Source organism: Ascidia mentula, chromosome 4 (genome assembly GCF_947561715.1).
Source record: "Ascidia mentula chromosome 4, kaAscMent1.1, whole genome shotgun sequence".
Classification (NCBI taxonomy): domain Eukaryota; kingdom Metazoa; phylum Chordata; class Ascidiacea; order Phlebobranchia; family Ascidiidae; genus Ascidia; species Ascidia mentula.
In genome coordinates, this window is record NC_138569.1 from 15913324 (window position 1) to 15933484 (window position 20161).

At 38.8% G+C, this 20161-nt stretch overlaps 4 protein-coding genes across 4 annotated transcripts; 1 reads left to right on the top strand and 3 right to left on the bottom strand.

The window, feature by feature from the left end:
* Positions 1 to 9: 9 nt before the first annotated feature.
* Positions 10 to 2462, bottom strand: LOC145898354 (menin-like). Its single transcript, XM_082986780.1, has 7 exons — positions 1877 to 2462; positions 1694 to 1821; positions 1403 to 1483; positions 1166 to 1335; positions 877 to 1104; positions 675 to 803; positions 10 to 586 (listed from the first exon to the last, which is right to left on the bottom strand). Exons 1-7 carry the CDS (start codon positions 2376 to 2378, stop codon positions 112 to 114), a joined length of 1713 nt encoding a protein of 570 aa, XP_082842906.1. The 5' UTR covers positions 2379 to 2462; the 3' UTR covers positions 10 to 111.
* Positions 2463 to 3225: 763 nt separating this feature from the next.
* Positions 3226 to 6574, top strand: LOC145898167 (transcription factor RFX4-like). The gene is made up of 11 exons (XM_082986598.1): positions 3226 to 3319; positions 3646 to 3818; positions 3891 to 4114; positions 4179 to 4264; positions 4319 to 4488; positions 4553 to 4718; positions 4856 to 5058; positions 5154 to 5303; positions 5484 to 5672; positions 5897 to 6035; positions 6235 to 6574. The coding sequence occupies exons 1-11, from the start codon at positions 3226 to 3228 to the stop codon at positions 6552 to 6554; spliced, it is 1914 nt and encodes a 637-aa protein (XP_082842724.1). The 3' UTR covers positions 6555 to 6574.
* A 175-nt stretch (positions 6575 to 6749) lies between these two features.
* On the bottom strand, positions 6750 to 18802 carry LOC145899224 (NTPase KAP family P-loop domain-containing protein 1-like). The gene is made up of 15 exons (XM_082987958.1): positions 18742 to 18802; positions 18478 to 18636; positions 17974 to 18119; positions 17509 to 17904; positions 17225 to 17449; positions 17023 to 17166; positions 16868 to 16949; positions 16694 to 16809; positions 16451 to 16576; positions 15809 to 15903; positions 15588 to 15726; positions 15374 to 15516; positions 14975 to 15088; positions 14236 to 14587; positions 6750 to 6837 (listed from the first exon to the last, which is right to left on the bottom strand). The coding sequence occupies exons 1-13, from the start codon at positions 18767 to 18769 to the stop codon at positions 15064 to 15066; spliced, it is 1824 nt and encodes a 607-aa protein (XP_082844084.1). The 5' UTR covers positions 18770 to 18802; the 3' UTR covers positions 6750 to 6837; positions 14236 to 14587; positions 14975 to 15063.
* On the bottom strand, positions 6810 to 11509 carry LOC145899222 (NTPase KAP family P-loop domain-containing protein 1-like). The gene is made up of 14 exons (XM_082987955.1): positions 11278 to 11509; positions 11011 to 11166; positions 10493 to 10638; positions 10030 to 10425; positions 9747 to 9971; positions 9545 to 9688; positions 9391 to 9472; positions 9217 to 9332; positions 8879 to 9004; positions 8534 to 8628; positions 8309 to 8447; positions 7814 to 7957; positions 7423 to 7536; positions 6810 to 7192 (listed from the first exon to the last, which is right to left on the bottom strand). Exons 1-14 carry the CDS (start codon positions 11303 to 11305, stop codon positions 6878 to 6880), a joined length of 2226 nt encoding a protein of 741 aa, XP_082844081.1. The 5' UTR covers positions 11306 to 11509; the 3' UTR covers positions 6810 to 6877.
* Positions 18803 to 20161: the final 1359 nt, after the last annotated feature.

The window sequence follows — 20161 nt, forward strand, 5'->3', positions numbered from 1 at the left end:
TATGCAGAATACAGGCATATTATATTTTTGAATATTAATCCAACACACAATTTACAAAATGGATGTTTATTTGGCAGTGAGCATTTATAATAGTCTGTAGGTTGAATACGACTAACTGTCCGATTCTTTAGATTTTCGTGAGCGCTTGTACTCAATGCTGTAATCACCGATTGTGGAGCGTCGCTTTACAAACTGTACTTGTGACTGTGCAGTTAACAGCAACCCCACAGCTTGAGTATTAATTTTTTTAGCACTTGTCAAAATGTCTTTCAGGGCTTTCATTTTGTGGCTGCATAGTTGCAGCTTTGTTTCCGGTTCATTGTTTGGTGATTGCTTAACCGAGCTATCATCTGTCGAGGTTGATTTGGGTGATGCAAAGCCTTCTTCATGCACTGCCGGTGACCCTATTGACCTGCTCGACCTCCGTATTTGATTCTGCTCCTTGTTTTGCTTTTCCTCTCCTCCGTATGACTCTCTAATGTTCGAGGGGAAGCGACTGACGGAGAGAGTAAAATATCGCGCCCACCAGGAGTGAAGAATTGGAGTGCTGCTTCCTTCTTCCCATAAACATACACCATCGTAAAATCTTTATTAAGCAAATATTTTAGTTAAAACTTGGTTGAAGTTTATTTCTTATACACACAAAATTGTTAGGAATCTGTGCAAACACTCACCTAATTACATCAAAATAACAATCCCTGTTATCATTGAGACTTCCCTCCTTTAATGCCACTGGAATCAGCTCATTAGCAATGTCAATCATTTCTTTGTAAATTTCCTCATCATCTTTACCATAGTTGTACCTAAACCCATTTTTCAAAGATTAGTGAATGGGCTCCCAAACTTATTTATTTAGCACTATTTTATTTTTATTACTTGGAAGCTACTTGTGCAGCCTTTGCCCATGATGTAAGTGCTTCCTTATATCTCTTTTGTCTCATGTAGAAGTGGCCTTGACTGCAGTATGGAAATATGTGCATGTCATCATAATCATTCTGCACAGTTTGAATTGCTTTCCAATGAATATTTTCTGCTGATGTGCTTTGTTCGTTTATAGGTTTTCCTTCTTGTAGCTCAGCAAAAGTGCCCAGTGCCATAGGGTACCTTTAATTGTAACAATATCACAACCAGAGAAAATACAAAAAAGGTAACAAAATTGCTTTACTTGTCCAAGTGCCCTTTGCTAAACATCTTGCAAAGAAATGTGTGCTGAATGTGTTGCAGTTCTTCACTGTCAGTGTGGCTGTCAATGGATGGGTTGATGGATATAAGCATTGCTACAAACTCCATCCACCTATCACAAACTACTGGCTTGCCACTATAATAAATCCAATTCTGTGCAAACAGAATTTTGCTGAGTGTAAACAGTTTGTTGCAATTTTATAGAAAGTCAGGTATTTACCTTGAATGTTACAGCAGAGTCAACGATCATTCCTCTTTTATCCTCATTTCCTTTTCCATGCCATGTTACTTCAACCATGTCCTATTATGTCAAAACAGTTTCATTCAACTTTATGAACAGTTGGAAATTTTATGGGGAAACATGCACTGGTAAATTATGTGCGTATTACGCTATGTATTCACTGGATGAAACTTGTACAAAATCTTCAAAAACTATCCAAGTTTAAATTTTAAGCTTTTTTCAATTTTGACTAAAAGCTAGTTAAGCTTAAACAGTTTATAAAATGGTAACCTTTTCTTCATCTCCACACATGATCCATGCATGGTCGCCACTTAGAACCAGATGTACATCATCGTAGTTTAGAACTTGACAAGCAGCAACAACAGAGAATGCCAATCCAAAACAATCAAGTTGTCTACCTACAAAAATAGAAAAAAATATTTCATTCCAATAAACAATGGAAGATCACCAAACCTGTAAAATAGCTAAACAAAGACTGAATGTGCGCCTTGTCCTTGTGGTAAGATCTCAATAAACCATTCCACATGATGTCGCTTACAAACTTGCACAGTGGGGGTGCAGCACAACCACACTCAGTGGTAAACTCTGGCAAACTTTTGTCCACAGTTGCCTTCATAAGTAAAACAAACTGCTCATAAAGAGCCTGAACCACATCCAACTCCAATGTAGGAAATGGATCTTCTTGCTTGTTTGACTCTTCTTCTGATGCTTTGGGTTCTGGTGCATTTTGATTTTTGCTTTGCAGTGTTTTATCAGTTTCTGAATCGGAACTATGATCAGATAGAATAATTCTACTCACAGTGAGTTCATGTTCAAGGTAGCCAAACAAAATTGACAGAAATGCTAGGTTAGGTACAGTGTTGTTTTCCAAGTGTTCATCCACCAATGATATAAATGAATTGCATGATGTTATTGGAAAGTGTGCCTTTTCCTCATCACTAATTGTGGCTTTCATATTGGTTTACTGCAAATTAATTAAATGGCACTTCTTGGAAAACTATATGCACACATTGCAACTACATTAACTGTCAATTATACAACAACCTATAAACAAGCAGTGTTTTTATAGTTTAAATTTACAAACATAGCAAATCATTTTTATTTTGTGTAAAAAATTCTACACATATCATTATGGATCTTAGTATATCTATGATACCGTAATTATTTTTTAATTTTCTACACCTTCGCTGAAAAAAAGATCATTGTCTAAAGTATTAGCCATCAATAGGCAACAACATTATTTACGTTATGTAGTTGAATGAATTTGATTCCGCATTTATTTCCTGCAATGGCGGGAATAATTCGGGTAAAGCCCCTATTTTAGAACTTGTTTTGGAACTTTATTTTGGTTTTAGGTGTGTGGTGCTGGCTGTTCATCAGTTTATTTTTATGAAGTTAGTGCAGATAGAGTAAAGGTGAAACTTGCCCATAAAGTTCAAGCAAAGGTTTTTAATGCTTTAAAAGAAAGGTTTTTCAACGCTGTAACCGAGTCCGAAATCTTGGAAAAAGATATGTTAAACCTTTGACATCAGGAAAATCGTGCAGAATAATAAAGATTGATTTTTGCACGTTGAAAACTAAAGTTCATGCGTTTTAATGGATTGCAAATCCATTTAACTGCTATCCACACTTTTACGTTGCGTTTTTATTTCTTCAAAATGACGGTTTTGTTACGTCATAAAATGTGGAAAAGAACGAAAACAATTCTTCTGTGTCTCGTTGTCTTGGTTAAAACAAGTAAAATGAATTAGGTATAGTGGTAGCATGGGAACAACGTGATTGTCATATATATCTGTCAAAACATGCAACACGAAAAAGTCGAAGTGCAGCCAAGGTTGTTGCCAGCACAACCCGCGAAACAAATTGTTGTTGTGGACGAACATGGAAACACTGTCGGTCTGTTGTTTGTTTACCATATTTAGACAAACAGATAATTATAATATTGTAGTTTGACGAATTAGAGCAAAATACCAGTAACTCTAAATAAATTGTAATTTGGAAGTTAATATTAAGCTGTAAATCTAACTTGCTCATGATTTGATTTCCTTTTTCATCGAAAATGCTACTTTAATGAAAAGCAAGGTATAGGCTACCCAATTTTAATCCTAATAGGCTATATAATTTTTAAAACGAAAAAAAAAGTAGTTGTTCAAGTCTGCTGTGTAAAGAACTTTTTTCAAACACAATAAATGCCTTATTGTTATATGAGTTTTGACCAACAGGTATGCTCATATCAAACCCCCAATCTGGGAACACCAGCACTCCTAGGCCGTTGGATTTGCATACGAGATACCCAGTGCCCTGTAGCAAACAGGCTAACATTACAACCGAATGGTTAAGAGACAATTTTGAGGAAAACGTTCTGACCAGCGTTCCAAGAAGCGTTATGTTCGAAGTAAGTCATCAACAATAGTTTTTTTAGTAATTTTGACCATCCAAATTCAAAAAACTCCTTATTATCCTGCAGGAGTTCTGCAACTTTTGTCGCGAATATAGAATAAAACCTTTCAATCAAGCGGTCTTTGGCAAGGTGGTAAGGGCTTGCTTTCCAAACTTGGCCACAAGAAGGCTGGGAGTGAGAGGACAGTCGCGTTATCATTACGCAGGGCTTAGCGTCAAACTAACTTCGCGGTACGCCACCAGATTTCGCGGCACCGATACAGAACGACAAAAGCTCTTACGGACCCCCACGTAGAACACAAATGATTTTGTTAACTTGTATATACTTTTGCTTAACTTTTATACTTTTATGCAGGAATATTCAGAGGCGTCAGGTCGGTGCCCATGTTACCATAGACGGGAGGGAATGTAAAATAACGCGGCCAAATCGTGACGTTGAAGGTATTTTTTCCCCATTTTTTTGCAGTTATTTTTGTAACGCAACTATATCTACAGCGAAAACATCAATCAGTGCTTGGCTTGTGCCGCTGTATCCCACAGTAGATGAAGTTGTTTTTCCTTCTGATGTTGACAAGGAAGAAATGGAGGCGTTTCTGGACTTCTACTGTACATTTAACCGAAAGCTTGTTCTCCACGTTACGGGTCTCGACTTCAAGGCAACTCAGGTCAGTGAGCTTCGCCTAAAACAAGTTTGTTTTGAAAAGAAATAAAGAAAGGATGTCTCTGTAGGAACATTTTCAAAGCTTCTCGTCAAGCATTCCTGCAAAGTGTGGTGAAATGGTAAGAAATGCTGCCCTTAGCAATTTGATTGGACTCTGCGACGATGTTATGTATCAAGACGTCACAATGGTGCTGCTACCCAATTGCTTGGAGACCCTAACGACAGAATTTAACGGTAAATTATCCAAACTGGTGCAAATAAAATCTGTGTATATATACAGCTACATAGATACTAACATAAGTGGTCACAATGGTACAATGTAACTGATTTTTTAAAGTACAGTTTCTAATCATACAGTCTTTTGCACTTAGTTCGAATAAGGAAATTGGCAAAGTCAATCCCAGTTTGGATCGAGGAAAACGGCATTTGCGACATCAGCGTTTGTTACGAAATCACCAAGACTCGACTCGATGCTGCCAGAAGATGGTGTGAGTATGTTCGTCGCGTCACCACGCTTTGTCACGTTTCAAGGGAGGCGAGAAAAACACTCAAAGATCCGTTTATCGTATCACAGGTATTTTGTGTGCTTTTATATTGTGCGATAAATATTTCTCGAACAAAGTAAAACTTCGCTCCAACATAAACGTTCGTCTCAAACATTGTTTTCAGTTGCTCTATGACCTACAACACATGTGCATAAGCGATATAGTGGACCAGTGTACATTTGCCAGCCACAACACCAAGATCGGACGTTCAAAGTTGCTTAAAATCCGAGACGAGGCGACACATCACGTGAACCACTTTTGCAAGCTTTTGAAGGTATGTTAATATGCCCTCCGAATATGGTCGGCTATTTCTATGTTCGTAAATATGTTTCGCAAAGTAAAACATTCAAGTAACAAAGTTGTCCGTCATGATCGCTGTTCCTTGTATCTGCACTGATATCGGGATTTGCGTGTTGCGTGTTTAACACCTTTTCTCTTTGCACATAACCTCCAGCATCAATCATCGGTGGAAGTGTATGCTGCCCACGTTGAGAAGATAGTTAACAAACATGCAGGCCTCAGACCTGAGACACGTTTGGGTGAAGATCTGGCGAAAGGCAGAAAATCTGGAAGCGTCATTACGGAGAAGACTCGTCGGTTTGTTATGATTTGGGCAGCTTACTCCAGCAAAATGCTCACTGAGGTATATTTGCTGCTGTTGTTTTAAAGCTAGCTTTTTTTGTTATTTTTTTACATATGACACTCGTACAAGTAACAAACAGAGTAACACGTTTGAAGTATTCTATGTTGTCAGACACTGTTGGAAAGAAAACGAATCAAAAGATCGCCACGATTAGGTTTACGGCCATTCAAGCAAAATTTTACTTCCTAATCCTTGTACACGATGTTTCCACTCGTTTATCTCAGGTAACTTTGAAGTCGAGTGAGTCAGTGGGAACTTTTCATTTGATTCTTCTTCTGTTCGGTGATTACGTTAATCACGTGGTTCAACTTCGCGAGGAAAGGGCCAAACGCGTCAAACTTCTTAACTCCACTATTCTGAAAGGTGCCCTCTTTATTCCTAGCTGAAAAACTTACCATTACGCTAATCCCACCTAAAACAATTGTAATAAGAAATCTTTTACTTATTTTCATGTGTGGATATTTTGTCTACAATAAATTACAAATTTTCTTTTCGAATTTGACTGCGTTGTCTTATACAGGTATGTTTGAATTTGTAATAAAGGTTGCACATTTGATCGCAGGTTCATCTTACTTCAGCAAAATGCGACTGCACAACAACACCAACGACCAAAACACCCAGTACAACCAACCAGCAGCAAGTATGACGACATTCCCGGGGAACCACAAGACGCACGGCTTCAAATACCCACAACCGATACCGGTAATAGCGCAAAATCGAATGACACAATCGTGTCAATACAGCGCTATTACCACACCTACCGGTAGCAAACCGGAACCGGCGGTTGTGGTGGAACCTGCATTTAGTTCAAGCGAATCCTTCTATCTTCTCCCGGGCAAAGATGGCGGTTGCAAGCGGCCAATGTTTGGCAAGAAAAGCTAAAAGTGCTTTGCAGGGTTTTCGTTGTTGGTATTTTTTAGAGATATATATTTTGAAGTTTGGTTTTTATCCTATATTTGTTTTATATATATTGTTTTCTTCTTCAAATACAGTTTTCGAATTATACGTTTGTGACGTCGTAAATTCAGGTTGGGTACAGCGAACCAAGAAAAAAGTACGTTAACTTACAACAATGATAAGTATTGCGTTGGAAGGCGACAACAGTTAATTGCAATAACACTTATTAAAAACGTATAGTAAGTCATGGGTGTGCTATATGGCACTTCTGCAAAAATAAAAACACTTCAAAACAATAAAGCACTGCACTAAAAGTCATCTTTTGACGACAAATCTTCGCTGCAATATTCCTCCAGGGATGTGGACAAAAGTTCATTTCTGGACACTCCAACAACTCCATTCAAATCTTCAGCGGGTCCGAAGCTTTTCCGCCGTTCTCCGTAAAACGTCCTTAGAGCAGCGAAATGTTCTTTGGCCGCGACCCAATCGCCCAACGACATTTTCAGTTGTTTTTTGATGTCGCTTGGTGCGGCTCTGCGCAGAGTTTTGCCGTCTATGTCGTGACTCGTTATAATCTCCATGTACTGGCCGAGGTTCTTGTCGTTGAGTCCAATTTTTTCGAACTACGAAGATGTTGGTACATCAGTTTTTAAACATTTGTTCAAGTTTGAAAACGAACGGCCACAACCGAAAAAGTATTAAAAGTTATTTTCAGATGAACATGTGGATACGGGAATATAGCGGTGATCATTTAAACATTAACAGGTAAAATTTGTCAGTTTCTAGTAAACGTTAGTTTTCAATTGATTACTGATAAAAAATTACAAACTATTATATATAACAAAATTTTTACCTCGCCGCAAACATCGTCGACAGTCCATTTATCAAGAGGCTTCTTGTGGCGCCAACGTTTTATGTGTCCTTGTAGTTTGGGCTTGTTGTCTAATCTGTTCTTCACAATCGCGCTCTACACAAGACAAAAATCAGTTAATGTGGAACCGTCACGAATACGCAATAGAGCCACTAATATTTTTTTAAATAAGCTGCATACACGGCTGCTTCGACCCATTAGGTCTCAACCCAGCGTGTGTCGACGACTCCATACAAGTGGAAGTCTTCGCATGGCCGTTTGGCGACTAGATCGTCATATGTAGTCACCAAAGCTGCACTGATGAGACCTTTTAGGTGGAAACAGAGCCCTGTATGCAGCTCGCTTAATATAAGGATTAATACTAAATCCTCACCGCCACAATTCGCCGCAGAGACCTGTCCAAGTTAGTTGTATACGGCAAAAACGTCTTCAGATCTCCTACAGTAAGTGGAAACCTCAAGAGAAACTGAGCGAACATTTCAGGATCAGCGTCCAACTCCAAAAACTCTTTCCAACCCTTCAAAGAAATAAATATGGTTAAGGAAATTTTGTGCTAGTAATTTGAACTGTATGGAGGCAAAAGAGATTGTTACGGCTCTTTTTCCTCTATACGATTTGATCGACACCCGAGCCTGGAACTAATAGATAATAGGCAGTTGTTTGACCGTAGTGTGCTCCACAGTCGTTCGTCTATGTTCTTTGGTACGTAGTTGGGCTCCCAATGGATCGACGTTGACTGAACAGTACCAAAAAGCGACAAATTCTGCTAGTTTAAAGCCAGTTCAGTGCTGCAGTCACCAGCTGATTAGACCATCAGGTCGATACTTTGTGCACTGTATGCACCCTAAGCACTTGAAATTCTTCTCACCTTCACAGCTTTCAGATCGTTAACAATTAAAGGGTAGAGGTCCTGTAACAACGATTCCGCCGAAAACTTGTAAGCGATGCTAGGATCAATTTCATACAGTTGCGAGTTGTCGTCAATCGCTTGCCATATGCAACTTAACCTGATCAAAAAGCAGACAATAAACAAAAAAACTACAGAATTATCTCAGAAGAAACTTGGACCAAAGTACACATAGCTTAAACCAACCTGTAAGGCCATTGATCGGCAAGAATAATCCAAGACGCAAGTTTTTCAATGTCAAGTTTGATGTCTTTCTGGTGAACGCTTTCCGTCAGTCGAATCTAGATCAAAGTAAACGAAATTATGAATACAGTCATACAAGTTTCAGTTTTTAAGGAAATGCTAGTTGAATATCATATACAAAGAACCCGTCTTAATGTCCAAATGGTAAAAGCGAAGGACAAACACAAATCATGTGCAGTAAGATGAAATATAGTAAAATTTTGACAACTGTGCTTAGAACATATTTAAACTGATGGTAAAACAAACACAGCAACAGCCAAAATGAAACTGTATATAATGACTTTTTACCGCAAGTTGGGTGGACGATAGAATTCTTTGAACGCGTAATTCGTTTCCGTCGATATAGTCCAGTAAGTTGGGTTTCTCCTCAAAGCATTTTCGCACCTCGTCCCAAGTTCTCTTATAATCACTCTCCTGTTTACAAAGTTGGAAAATCGTTTATTACATATTTGAAAGTGCATGGTAACTATACCACAACGTAAATATATATATGCATATGTATACGTAAAAACGATCATGTGGTTTACAGACTTCGCAGTCCAGACATTGCAGCCTAGCTGGATCAGCCACTTTTCCCGAAAATAGTTCGTAAAAATTACGCATACATACAAAAAGGCATTTTTTACCAGGCAAATGGTTTGAGTTGCCAACTGCGGACGTTGTTGCACTACTTTAACCAAGGGTATGGATTCATCGGCTCTTTTATCCTTGTGTCTTGGCGTCACTTCCGGGCTTTCAAGTCCTTCGAAAGTAAATAGCTTTAGCAATATAATAATATGACACAGCAGAAGCTTGTTCACCAGCAAAATGCTTGACAGCTCCTTTGGAAAGTAGGAATCGCAGCTTATTCTTTTGATCCAGGGACGGAATGTGGAATGGCAACTATTTAAACAAAACAGCCAAATTAGGTCAATAGTAAAGAGTGTTTGTTGTTCAACGGATGCTCACAAATACCTCGATATGTTTTCTCAAGTAGGCGTGGCCGTTTTTCAGCTCGCTATTTAACGACTTTTTAACAACGCTCGCAGCGATGTATGGATCCATGCAAAGAATTTGGACGTAGGGTGAGTTAGGCGAACATTCCAACAGGGAAACCACCTGAAAACAAGTACACGCTTATATCCTTAGTTTTTTTCCCTCCAAAATTTCCGCTAACCTGAAATAGTCCCATGACTTTGTCGCTGGTTAAAATGTCAATGTCGTCTATGATCAAGCAGAGGCGAAAGTCCTTTTCCAGAAAATGCCCGGCGTATCTTACAAGTGACGTAATGTAATGAATCTCGGTCTTGACCTTGTACATGAATCCCAAATTTGTGCTGAAATTGGTCTCGTTTGCCATCGCTTTCACTTTATCCGCTTGGGTTTTGATCAGGTTAAAAAGCTAAAGGGAATAAAGTGAATTCAATAACGCAAAAACAAATTAAGCTGTCGGTATTTACCATTTTGAAAATATCGCCAATCTTCGATGCGACGCCCAAACCAAGCATTGCCGCAACACTGGTTGTTATAACTGTTGTCAGCACGTCGCCTTCTGCGGCTGGTAATTGTGGAAAACCGTAGATGGACCACAAGACTACCACGAGAATAACAATTGCTATCAAGGCCGAGACCACAAAAACAGATGTTTTCGATATCGTCCAACGCTTGGAACATTTTTTTCCAGTTGCCTCCTCACTGGGTTCAAGGTACATTTGCAAATCCTTGTCCGGCTTGTAATGCCAGGCACGAAAAACCCTAACCGACCACGAACCGAATACTTCTTCGATAATACTTGATATGTGGGTTATCACTCCAGCCCATAGTTGGTCGGTTCCGGCGTAGTCGAGAATGCTAAACTGGAAGTTGAACAGTTAATAGGACAAAACTATAGCGTCTTCTTACAATTATGAGTGATGCACTTACGTCGACGAATATAAACTTGGTGTCTTTTGATTTTGGGACTTTTAAATTTGGGTTGAAAAACAGCAACCGGAATATCAACTTGAAAAAACTGATTGAAAACACGTTCGGCTTTTGAGAGCGACTGAAGGTAACATGTTCAATTCTATCTGAAAGAGAGTAAATTAAATGTGTATTCAAACCAAAATAAATAAAACATGGAGTAAGTTAATATGTCAAAAGTTATGTTTTTTGGTTACGCACAGAACAATAACAATCAATTAACACCCCAGACAGACAGAAGACTTTTAAGATATAAACATTTGTAGCTTTCATCCTGGTTGTACAACACAGTTTTATAAATGAAGGAAGTGTGTTGCTCTGTTATTGCAATATAGCGGTTAAACAAGCAACGGCAATGAATCGTTTCGGTTCAATGGACAAGTACAATGAGCAAAGGCTTGACAGTAGCAATAGGTTGGCTCTGTCACATTCTTAACGGAAGTAGTTGCTCACAGCAATTGCACAAGCTACTCTCTTACCTCGAACCAATTTAAGCATGCGAGACTTTCCAGTTCCCCACTTGCCAAATACACCCACAGTCAATGGTGGCGGACGATAAGATATCATGTCCCCTAGAACGTTGGCCATACGTGAATAGCTCGATTCATGGTCGCAGTTACGTTGCTGCGTTCCACCTAAATCATGCAAGTCAAGTCAAACAATGAGTTTCGAGTTAACGTTATACTTTTTAACCTTAAATATATGAACACACTTGTGTTAAAACAGATTAATCATACAATACGTACCTTCACCTTGAAAGCAATTCCGTTCCATGGTATTTACCTTAAACTTCAATCTGCCTGCGCTATTTGCACACTTAACTGACAGTTTCTGCGCATGTGTCCTGTTCAAGCATAAATAGTAGATGCGTTAGGCTCTGGACTTAAGGGCACTATTGAAGCACTCAACCGTTTCACAACATTTGCGCCAACCACGCATACAACGTAGGCATTGCGCCATGGACAGGAAAGGCTACGCAAGGTTTAAACCCTGAGGCTAAGCGCAACAATTAGTCAAAATAGGTATTTCACCAATGGCACAACACGCCAAATACTTCTGTTCTATCATGCTACCTCCTCTCTACCTGTGGTATCGAATAAAAGCTGCTGGATGAATTATTGACAAAGGCTGCGCCGCGTTCTGCTTGACAAGTAAACAAACGACTGATACAGAACAGCGATGTTACAATGTCGATAAAACACGAGGTAAAGTATTCTGTTCACAAGTTGGACCACCTGAAGTGGCGTAATTTGCCTGTTTTACCGAATTGTTCGGCCTGTTTTCTCGCACTGCCCAAAACTAATTATTTGTTTACTGCAGTAGTTATCTGGTTGTTTGAATCGAAAACATGCAATACCAACACCTTGAATTGGATGGCACCTTCAGGCCAAGTGACCAGCCAGCGTACTATAACCAATTCAATCCTCTGAATTAAGTGCACAGTACCACGCGTATCAGGACAAATGCTTTGTCTGCCAATATTTTCCTTTTTTTCTATTGGCACTTGTGTTCGCTTTCGGAGCAGTATGACGTCACCATGTCTTTACCCAAACAATGGATTGCGCTCCGTGATACAAACCATGCGAAGACTTGTAATAACCCTCTGTTACCAATTATACCAAGTTGACACTTTTTGCATCGGTATTGGCATTACACGTGTACTCCTTGTATGTACGACAAGCATTCGCGCAACCAACTTGTTTCAATCGATATCACAACTGGATTCCATCAGAGATAGACGTTGCTTGTCGATTTGGTGACTCAGCTCGTGCGATTAGGGAAATAAGCAATCTATATATTGTTATGTGGCCGTGGAAATCCCAAACAAAAAGAAAAGTCTCTGGTAACACAAAAGGTTTACAAAATCAAAATTATTTTTGTAATAATCACATTCAAATTCACTAAAATTCCAGTAAATTAAAGATTAACAATAACAGCATAAATGCTGCAGTTTTGTCAATATGCTAACTTCCTACGGTTTGATCGACTTTCAACATGACTTAAACTATAAATTTAAATGTTCGCAAAGTTTCAGCGCAGTTTCAACAAACATCTTAGCCGTAGCCTATAGTTATAAATAAGTTTTGTTCTTTTCCTAAATGTGTTTCCACTATGGAGGAATGTAGTCAGATCAACCAAAACGTACGAAATATGAAATTGATACTTCGTGTTTTCAAATATTTGAAATAAAGCAAATAAAAATATGTGGTAAGTATCCTTTTAAAACGCGAAGTTGTTCACTTATGATCTATAACTTATAACACTATCAGCGGCAGAATACGGTAGACTATAATTAAAGTGGTTTTGGGTAAAAAAGTTAGCCTTCACCAAACAACTTTGCTTGCGGCACGTAGGCAACCACCTCGGGTCAAAACAACGCAAAATCTTGGATTTTCCGCTGTATGTAAACGTGACCAACGTGACCAACACAACGATTAAAGGACGTTTCATTCCGACAAATATTGGGTCACACTGTGTAAAAATGAAGGTATTGACATACCGTTTTCTTGGCCAACATTATCAACTGAAAATAGATTTTGACCACCAGGTAGCATGAAGAATATCAAAATGTTCGTTCTTCACACAATCTTTTTAAACAAAAGGTGTATATTTCTCACCGCAAGAATGAACAGTTTAGTATAAACGTTATCAACTAATTACGTCTCAAATCCATTTTTTTATCCTGCAACTATACCTCGTATGTCCAAAATTCCGCACCAATGATCAAAAAAATGGCATTACATTTTAAAGAGGTTGCTTAATGCTTAAAACTATAAATTTATATGTAATAATATATGCGTCGTAAAACCACACGCACCAGCTGAAAACAATGGCGCTTTGTCCTTTGGTTTTCGGAAGGGACATAAATGCATTTGAAATGGTGTTGCTGCAATGATCATTGTACTTGCGGATATAAAATGACATTTTGCATTCATTTTACACATTCACATTCAAATGATATGGTTTACACATACATATTCATGACATATTTGCACATTAAACAAGCAGCCTAAATAGTTGCTTTCTAAAAAGGACCTTTTTCTTAAAAAATTACCGAAACACGCTTTGTTGTTAAAGTCACTCCTATTTTGACAAACCTACTTTAGTATAGCTTGGTCAACAGAGAAAACCATGTTTATAAAGGCATTAACAAAGCTTCAACCACAACAAAACAACTAATCGCCAATGGATATTTCCAAGCTGTCGAATCAACCACACCCAGCAACGCAATGTGGAACGCCAAATCACAAACTTGTCCACTGCTTTTTGTCCTGCTTCTATACTCCAGCTGTTTTTCGACACCCAACCAAGCGGTCTTGTCGTGACCATGCATGGCCTGCCATACCTATGTCGCCAAAATCGCCACGATTATGATTTCCACGAAGTTCAACGTTCATTGAAGCAAAATTTTAACTTGTTTATTTCAGGTAACTTTGAAGTCAGTTGGAAATTTTCATTTGATTTTTCTTCTGTTCGGTGATTACGTTAATCACGTGATTCAAGAATGTGCTTTGCAGGGTTTAGTTGTTATTTATTGAAAATATGTATTTTTGTGATTTTTATATTTTTTTTGTCATCGTATATTAGTTTCATATATATTATTATTATTATATATATATCCTTTATTAGTTTTTAATTCTTCAAATACAGTTTTTTTTATTAAAAACGGTATAGTAAGTCATGGGGGTGTTATAGGCCACTACTGCAAAACTAAAAAAAACTTTACAACTATAAAGCACTGCACTAAAAGTCATCTTTCGACAAATCTTCGCTGCAATATTCCTCCAGGGATATGGACAAAAGTTCATTTCTGGACACTCCAACAACTCCATTCAAATCTTCAGCGGGTCCGAAGCTTTTCCGCCGTTCTCAGTAAAACGTCCTTAGAGCAGCGAAATGTTCTTTGGCCGCCACCCAATCGCCCAACGACATTTTCAGTTGTTTTTTAATGTCGCTTGGTGCGGCTCTGCGCAGAGTTTTGCCGTCTATGTCGTGACTCTTTATAATCTCCATGTACTGGCCGAGGTTCTTATCGTTGAGTCCAATTTTTTCGAACTACGAAGATGTCGGTTAATTAGTTTTTAAACATTTGTTGCAACCTATCAAGTTTAAAAAACGGCCACAACCGAAAGAATAATTAAAAATATTTTAGACGAACATCTAGATACGGGAATATAGCGGTGATCATTTAAATATTAACAGGTAACATTTGTCAGTTTCTGGTAAACGTTAGTTTTCAATTGATTACTGATATAAAAGTAAAAAAACAAACAATTGGCGGAAGTAGGTTCCGAAGGTAAATTTTTCTTCAATATTCGTGCTGATGGCGCATAATACATTTTTGTGCAAAATTAAACTTTCTAATGCAAGATGCCCGTAATCAGAAACCACATGTCCTATGTTATAGCAAACTATTACAAGGTTAACCAACTAAATCTTTACCTCGCCACAAACATCATCGACATTCCATTTATCAAGAGGCTTCTTGTGGCGCCAACGTTTTATGTGTCCTTGTAGTTTGGGCTTGTTGTCTAATCTGTTCTGCACAATCGCGCTCTACACAAGACAAACGTCAGTTAATGTAGAACAGTAATAAATAAGCAATGGAGTCACTAATATGCTTTAAGTGGGCTGCATACACGGCTGCTTCGACTTATTAGGTTTCAACCCAGCGGGTGTCGACGACTGCATAGTTATTAAAAAGTGGAAGTCTTCGCATGGCGGTTGGGAGCCAAGATCGTGTCATGTATAAACACCAAAGGTGCACCGATGAGACCTTATAGGTAGAAACAGTGCCCCTGTATGCAGCTCGCGTGATAAGGAATAAAACCAGATCCTTACCGCCACAATTCGACGCAAAACCTGTCCAAGTTAGTTGTATACGGCAAAAACGTCTTCAGATCTCCTACAGTAAGTGGAAACCTCAGGAGAAACTGAGCGAACATTTCAGGATCAGCGTCCAACTCCAAGAAGTCTTTCCAACCCTTCAAAGAAATAAATGTGGTTAAGGAAATTGTGCATTGTCTGCAGCCCAATCATTCGAATTACTTCTCACCTTCACAGCTTTCAGATCGTTAACAATTAAAGGATAAAGGTCCTGTAACAACGATTCCGCCGAAAACTTGTAAGCGATGCTAGGATCAATTTCATACAGTTGCGAGTTGTCGTCAATCGCTTGGCAAATGCAACTCAACCTGATCAGAGCGATGTTAAACAACAAAGCTACATGTTGTCCCAGAAGAAAATTGGACCAAATTACACATAGTTTGAACCAACCTGTAAGGCCATTGATCGGCAAGAATAATCCAGGACGCAAGTTTTTCAATGTCAAGTTTGATGTCTTTCTGGTGTACACTTTCCGTCAGTCGCATCTAGATCAAAGTAAACCGAAATATGCATATAGTCATACAAGTCAGAAGTAATGCCATGCTTACGCATAGCAAGGCGGGATCGCCCCACTGCGCAGGCCCTTTATATTTGGCGATCACAGCTCTAATATTCTGATCATAAAGTTCACAGGCTTCGCAGCCAAGGCATTGCAGCCAAGCTGGATCAGCCACTTTTCCCGACAAGTCGGAGCGAGGTAGCTCAGTTGGTAGAGCGTTGGGCCTGGTTAGCCCAGGGTCGTGAGTTCAAACCTCACCGGGAGCTTGATTTTTCAGATCTCGCTCCGACTTGTCGGGAAAAGTGGCTGATCCAGCTTGGCTGCAATGCTAGTTGAATACCATATACAAAGAACCCGTCTTAATGTCCAAATGATAAAAGCGAAGGAAAAGCACAAATCATGTGAATTAAGATGCAATATATTAATTTATAAATGTGATTAGAACATATTTAAAGTGACGGTAAAACGAACACACAGCAACAGCTATAATAAAACTGTATATAATGACTCGTATGTTTTTGTGGTTATGTTACCGCAAGTTGGGTGGACGATAGAATTCTTCGAACGCGCAATTCGTTTCCGTCGATGTAATCCAGTAAGTTGGGTTTCTCCTCGAAGCATTTTCGCACTTCGTCCCAAGTTTTTTTGTAATCACTTTCCTGTTTAACAAGTTAAGATTTCGTTTATTGAGTATTTAAACTTCATAACTATACCACAGTGTAAAGATATATGTACGTAAAAATGACGCATTCGTGCAAAAACAGGCAATTGTTTACCAGGCAGGTGGTTTGAGTTGCCAACTGTGGACGTTGTTGCACTACTTTAACCAAGGGTATAGATTCATCGTCCCTTTTATCCTTGTGTCTTGGCGTCACTTCCGAACATTCGAGTCCTTTGAAAGTGAAGAGCTTTAGCAATACAATAATATGACACAGTAAAAGCTTGTTTACCAGCAAAATGCTTGACAGCTCCTTTGGAAAGTAGGAATCGCAGCTTATTCTTTTGATCCAGGGACGGAATATGGAATGGCAACTATTAAAACAAAAAAGCTAATTAGGTTAATAGAGGAGGGTATGCCCGTAGCTCAACGGATGCTCACAAATACCTCGATATGTTTTCTCAAGTAGGCGTGGCCGTTTTTCAGCTCACTATTTAACGATTTTTTAACAACGCTTGCTGCGATGTATGGATCCATGCAAAGAATTTGGACGTAGGGAGAGTTAGGCGAACATTCCAACAGGGAAACCACCTGAAAACAAGTACACGCTTATATCCTTAGTTTTTTTCCCTCCAAAATTTCCGCTAACCTGAAATAGTCCCATGACTTTGTCGCTGGTTAAAATGTCAATGTCGTCTATGATCAAGCAGAGGCGAAAATCCCTTTCCAGAAAATGCCCGGCGTATCTTACAAGTGACGTAATGTAATGAATCTCGGTCTTGACCTTGTACATGAATCCCAAATGTGAACTGAAATCCTTCTCGTTAGCCATCGTTTTCACTTTATCCGCTTGGGTTTTGATCAGGTTGAAAAGCTATACGAAAATCAAGTGAATTTAATCACGCGAAAACTAATTAAGCTGTCGGTATTTACCATGTTGAAAATATCGCCAATCTTGGATGCGACGCCCAAACCAAGTATTGCCGCCAGACTAGTCGTTATAACTGTTGTCAGCACGTCGCCTTCTGTACCGGTAAACTGTGGAAAACCGTAGATGGACCACAAAGCACTCACCAGGACAACAACCGCTATCAAAGCCGTGACCACAAGAACAGACGTTTTTGAAATCGTCCAACGCTTGGTACATTTTTTTCCAGTTGCCTCCTCACTAGGTTCAAGGTACATTTGCAAATCCTTGTCCGGTTTGTAATGCCAGGCACGAAACACCCTAACCGACCACGAACCGAATACTTCTTCAATGATACTTGATATGTGGGTAATCACTCCAGCCCATAGTTGGTCGGTTCCGGCGTAGTCGAGAATGCTAAACTGTAAGATTTTTACAGTTAATAGGACAAAACTATGGCTTCTTCTTACAATTATGAGTGATGTACTTACGTCGACGAATATAAACTTGGTATCTTTTGATTTTGGGGCTTTCAAATTTGGGTTGTAAAACAGCAACCGGAATATCAACTTGAAGAAACTGATTGAAAACACGTTCGGCTTTTGAGGGCGACTGGATGTAACATGTTCAATTCTATCTGAAAGAGCAAATAAGCCTCTGTGTATTCAAAACAAGAATAATTAATGTGTAAAAATTAATATTTTTTTTGGTTACTCTCAAAACAACACCCATGTAAGCATTAATTAACACCGTAGACAGACTAAAGATATTTAAGATATAAACCCTTTTCGCTTGTATTATGGTCTTACAACACATAGTTCGGGGATCACTTTGTTTTTGCAATTGCAATATAGCGGTTAAAAAGCAATGGCTCGATCGTTACGGGTCAATGGACAAATACAATGAGCAAAGGACTGACAGTAGAAATAGGTCGGCTCTGTCATATTTTTAACGGAAGTAGTTGCTCACAGCAATTGCACAAGCTACTCTCTTACCTCGAACCAATTTAAGCATGCGAGACTTTCCAGTTCCCCACTTGCCAAATACACCCACAGTCAATGGTGGAGGGCGATAAGATATCATGTCCCCTAGAACGTTATTGGCCATACGTGAATAGCTAGACTCATGGTCGCAGTTAGGTTGCTGCGTTCCACCTAAATCATGCAAGTCAAATCAAACAATGAGTTTCGAGTTAACGTTATACGTTTTACCCTTAAATATTGTCTTGTATCAAAACAGATCAATCATACAATTCGTACCTTCATTTTGAAAGCAATTCCGCTCCATGGTTTTTACTTAAAGGCTTGAATCTAGCTTCGCTATTGGCACACTTAACTGTCAGTTTCTGCGCAAATGTCTTGCATTGATCTAAATAGTAGATGTATTAATCTCTGGACTTAGGGACGCTATTGAATTACTCAACCGTACAACAACATTTGCGCCAACCACGCACACAACGTAAGCATTTCGCAAAGGACAAATTATTTGGTTGCTGCAAATGACCAGTCAGCGTTTTATACCCAAATCAATCCTCTGAATTACGTGCACAGTACCACGCATATCTGGAGAAATGTTTTGTCTGCCGATTTTCCTTTTTTTCTAGTGGCACTTGTGTTCGCTTTCAGAGCAGTATGACGTCACCATGTCTTTACCCAAACAATGGATTGCGCTCTGTGATACAAACCATACGAAGACTTGTAATAACTCTATTGGCATTACACGTGTACTTCTTGTATGTGTGACAAACATTCGCGCAACCAACTTGTTTCAATCGATTTCACAACTGGATTCCATCAGAAATCAACGTTTCTTGTCGATTTGGTGAGCTTCTGCGATTAGGAGAATAAGCAATCTATGTATTTTTAGTTGGGAGTGGAAATCCAAAACAAAAATGTCTTTAGCAACACAAATGGTTTACAAAATCAAAATCATTTTTATAACAATCACACAAACTATTAAAAATTATCAGCATAAATGTAGACGTATTTGTCAATATGCTAACTTGGTAAAGGTTGATCGACTTTCAACATGAATAACGAATATGAATAAAGGTATAATTTTAAACGTGCGTGAACTTAGCAAAGCTTTAGTCGTCAACAAACTATTTAGCCTTTAGTTGTAAATGGGCTTTGTTCCTTCTAAACTTGTATCCACTATGGAGGGCTCTATTATTCAGTTCAATCAAAAGTTACGAAAGAAGAAATTAATACTTCGTTTTTTCAAATAATTGAAATTAAGCAAATAAAAATATGTGGTAAATATTCTTCGTTTAAAACGCGAAGTTATTTACACGTGATGTATAACCTACACTATTAGCGGCTGAATTTGGTAGACTTGCTTGAAGTGGTTTTGAAGAAAAAAGGTAGCCATAACCAAACAACTTGGCTTGCGGCACGTAGTCAACCACCTCCGGCCAAAACACGGCAAAATCTCGGACATTCCGCTGTATGTGAACGTGACCAACACAACGTGGACATTTAAAGGGCGTTTCATTTCGAAAAATATTGGGTCACACTGTGTAAGAATGGAGGTATTTACATACCGTTTTCTTGGCAAATATTATTAACTGAAGACACGTTTTGACCACCAGGTAACATGAAGAATATCAAAATGTTCGTTCTTCATAGAATCTTTTTAAACAAAAGGTATATATATATATTTTTAATCGAACGAACAGTT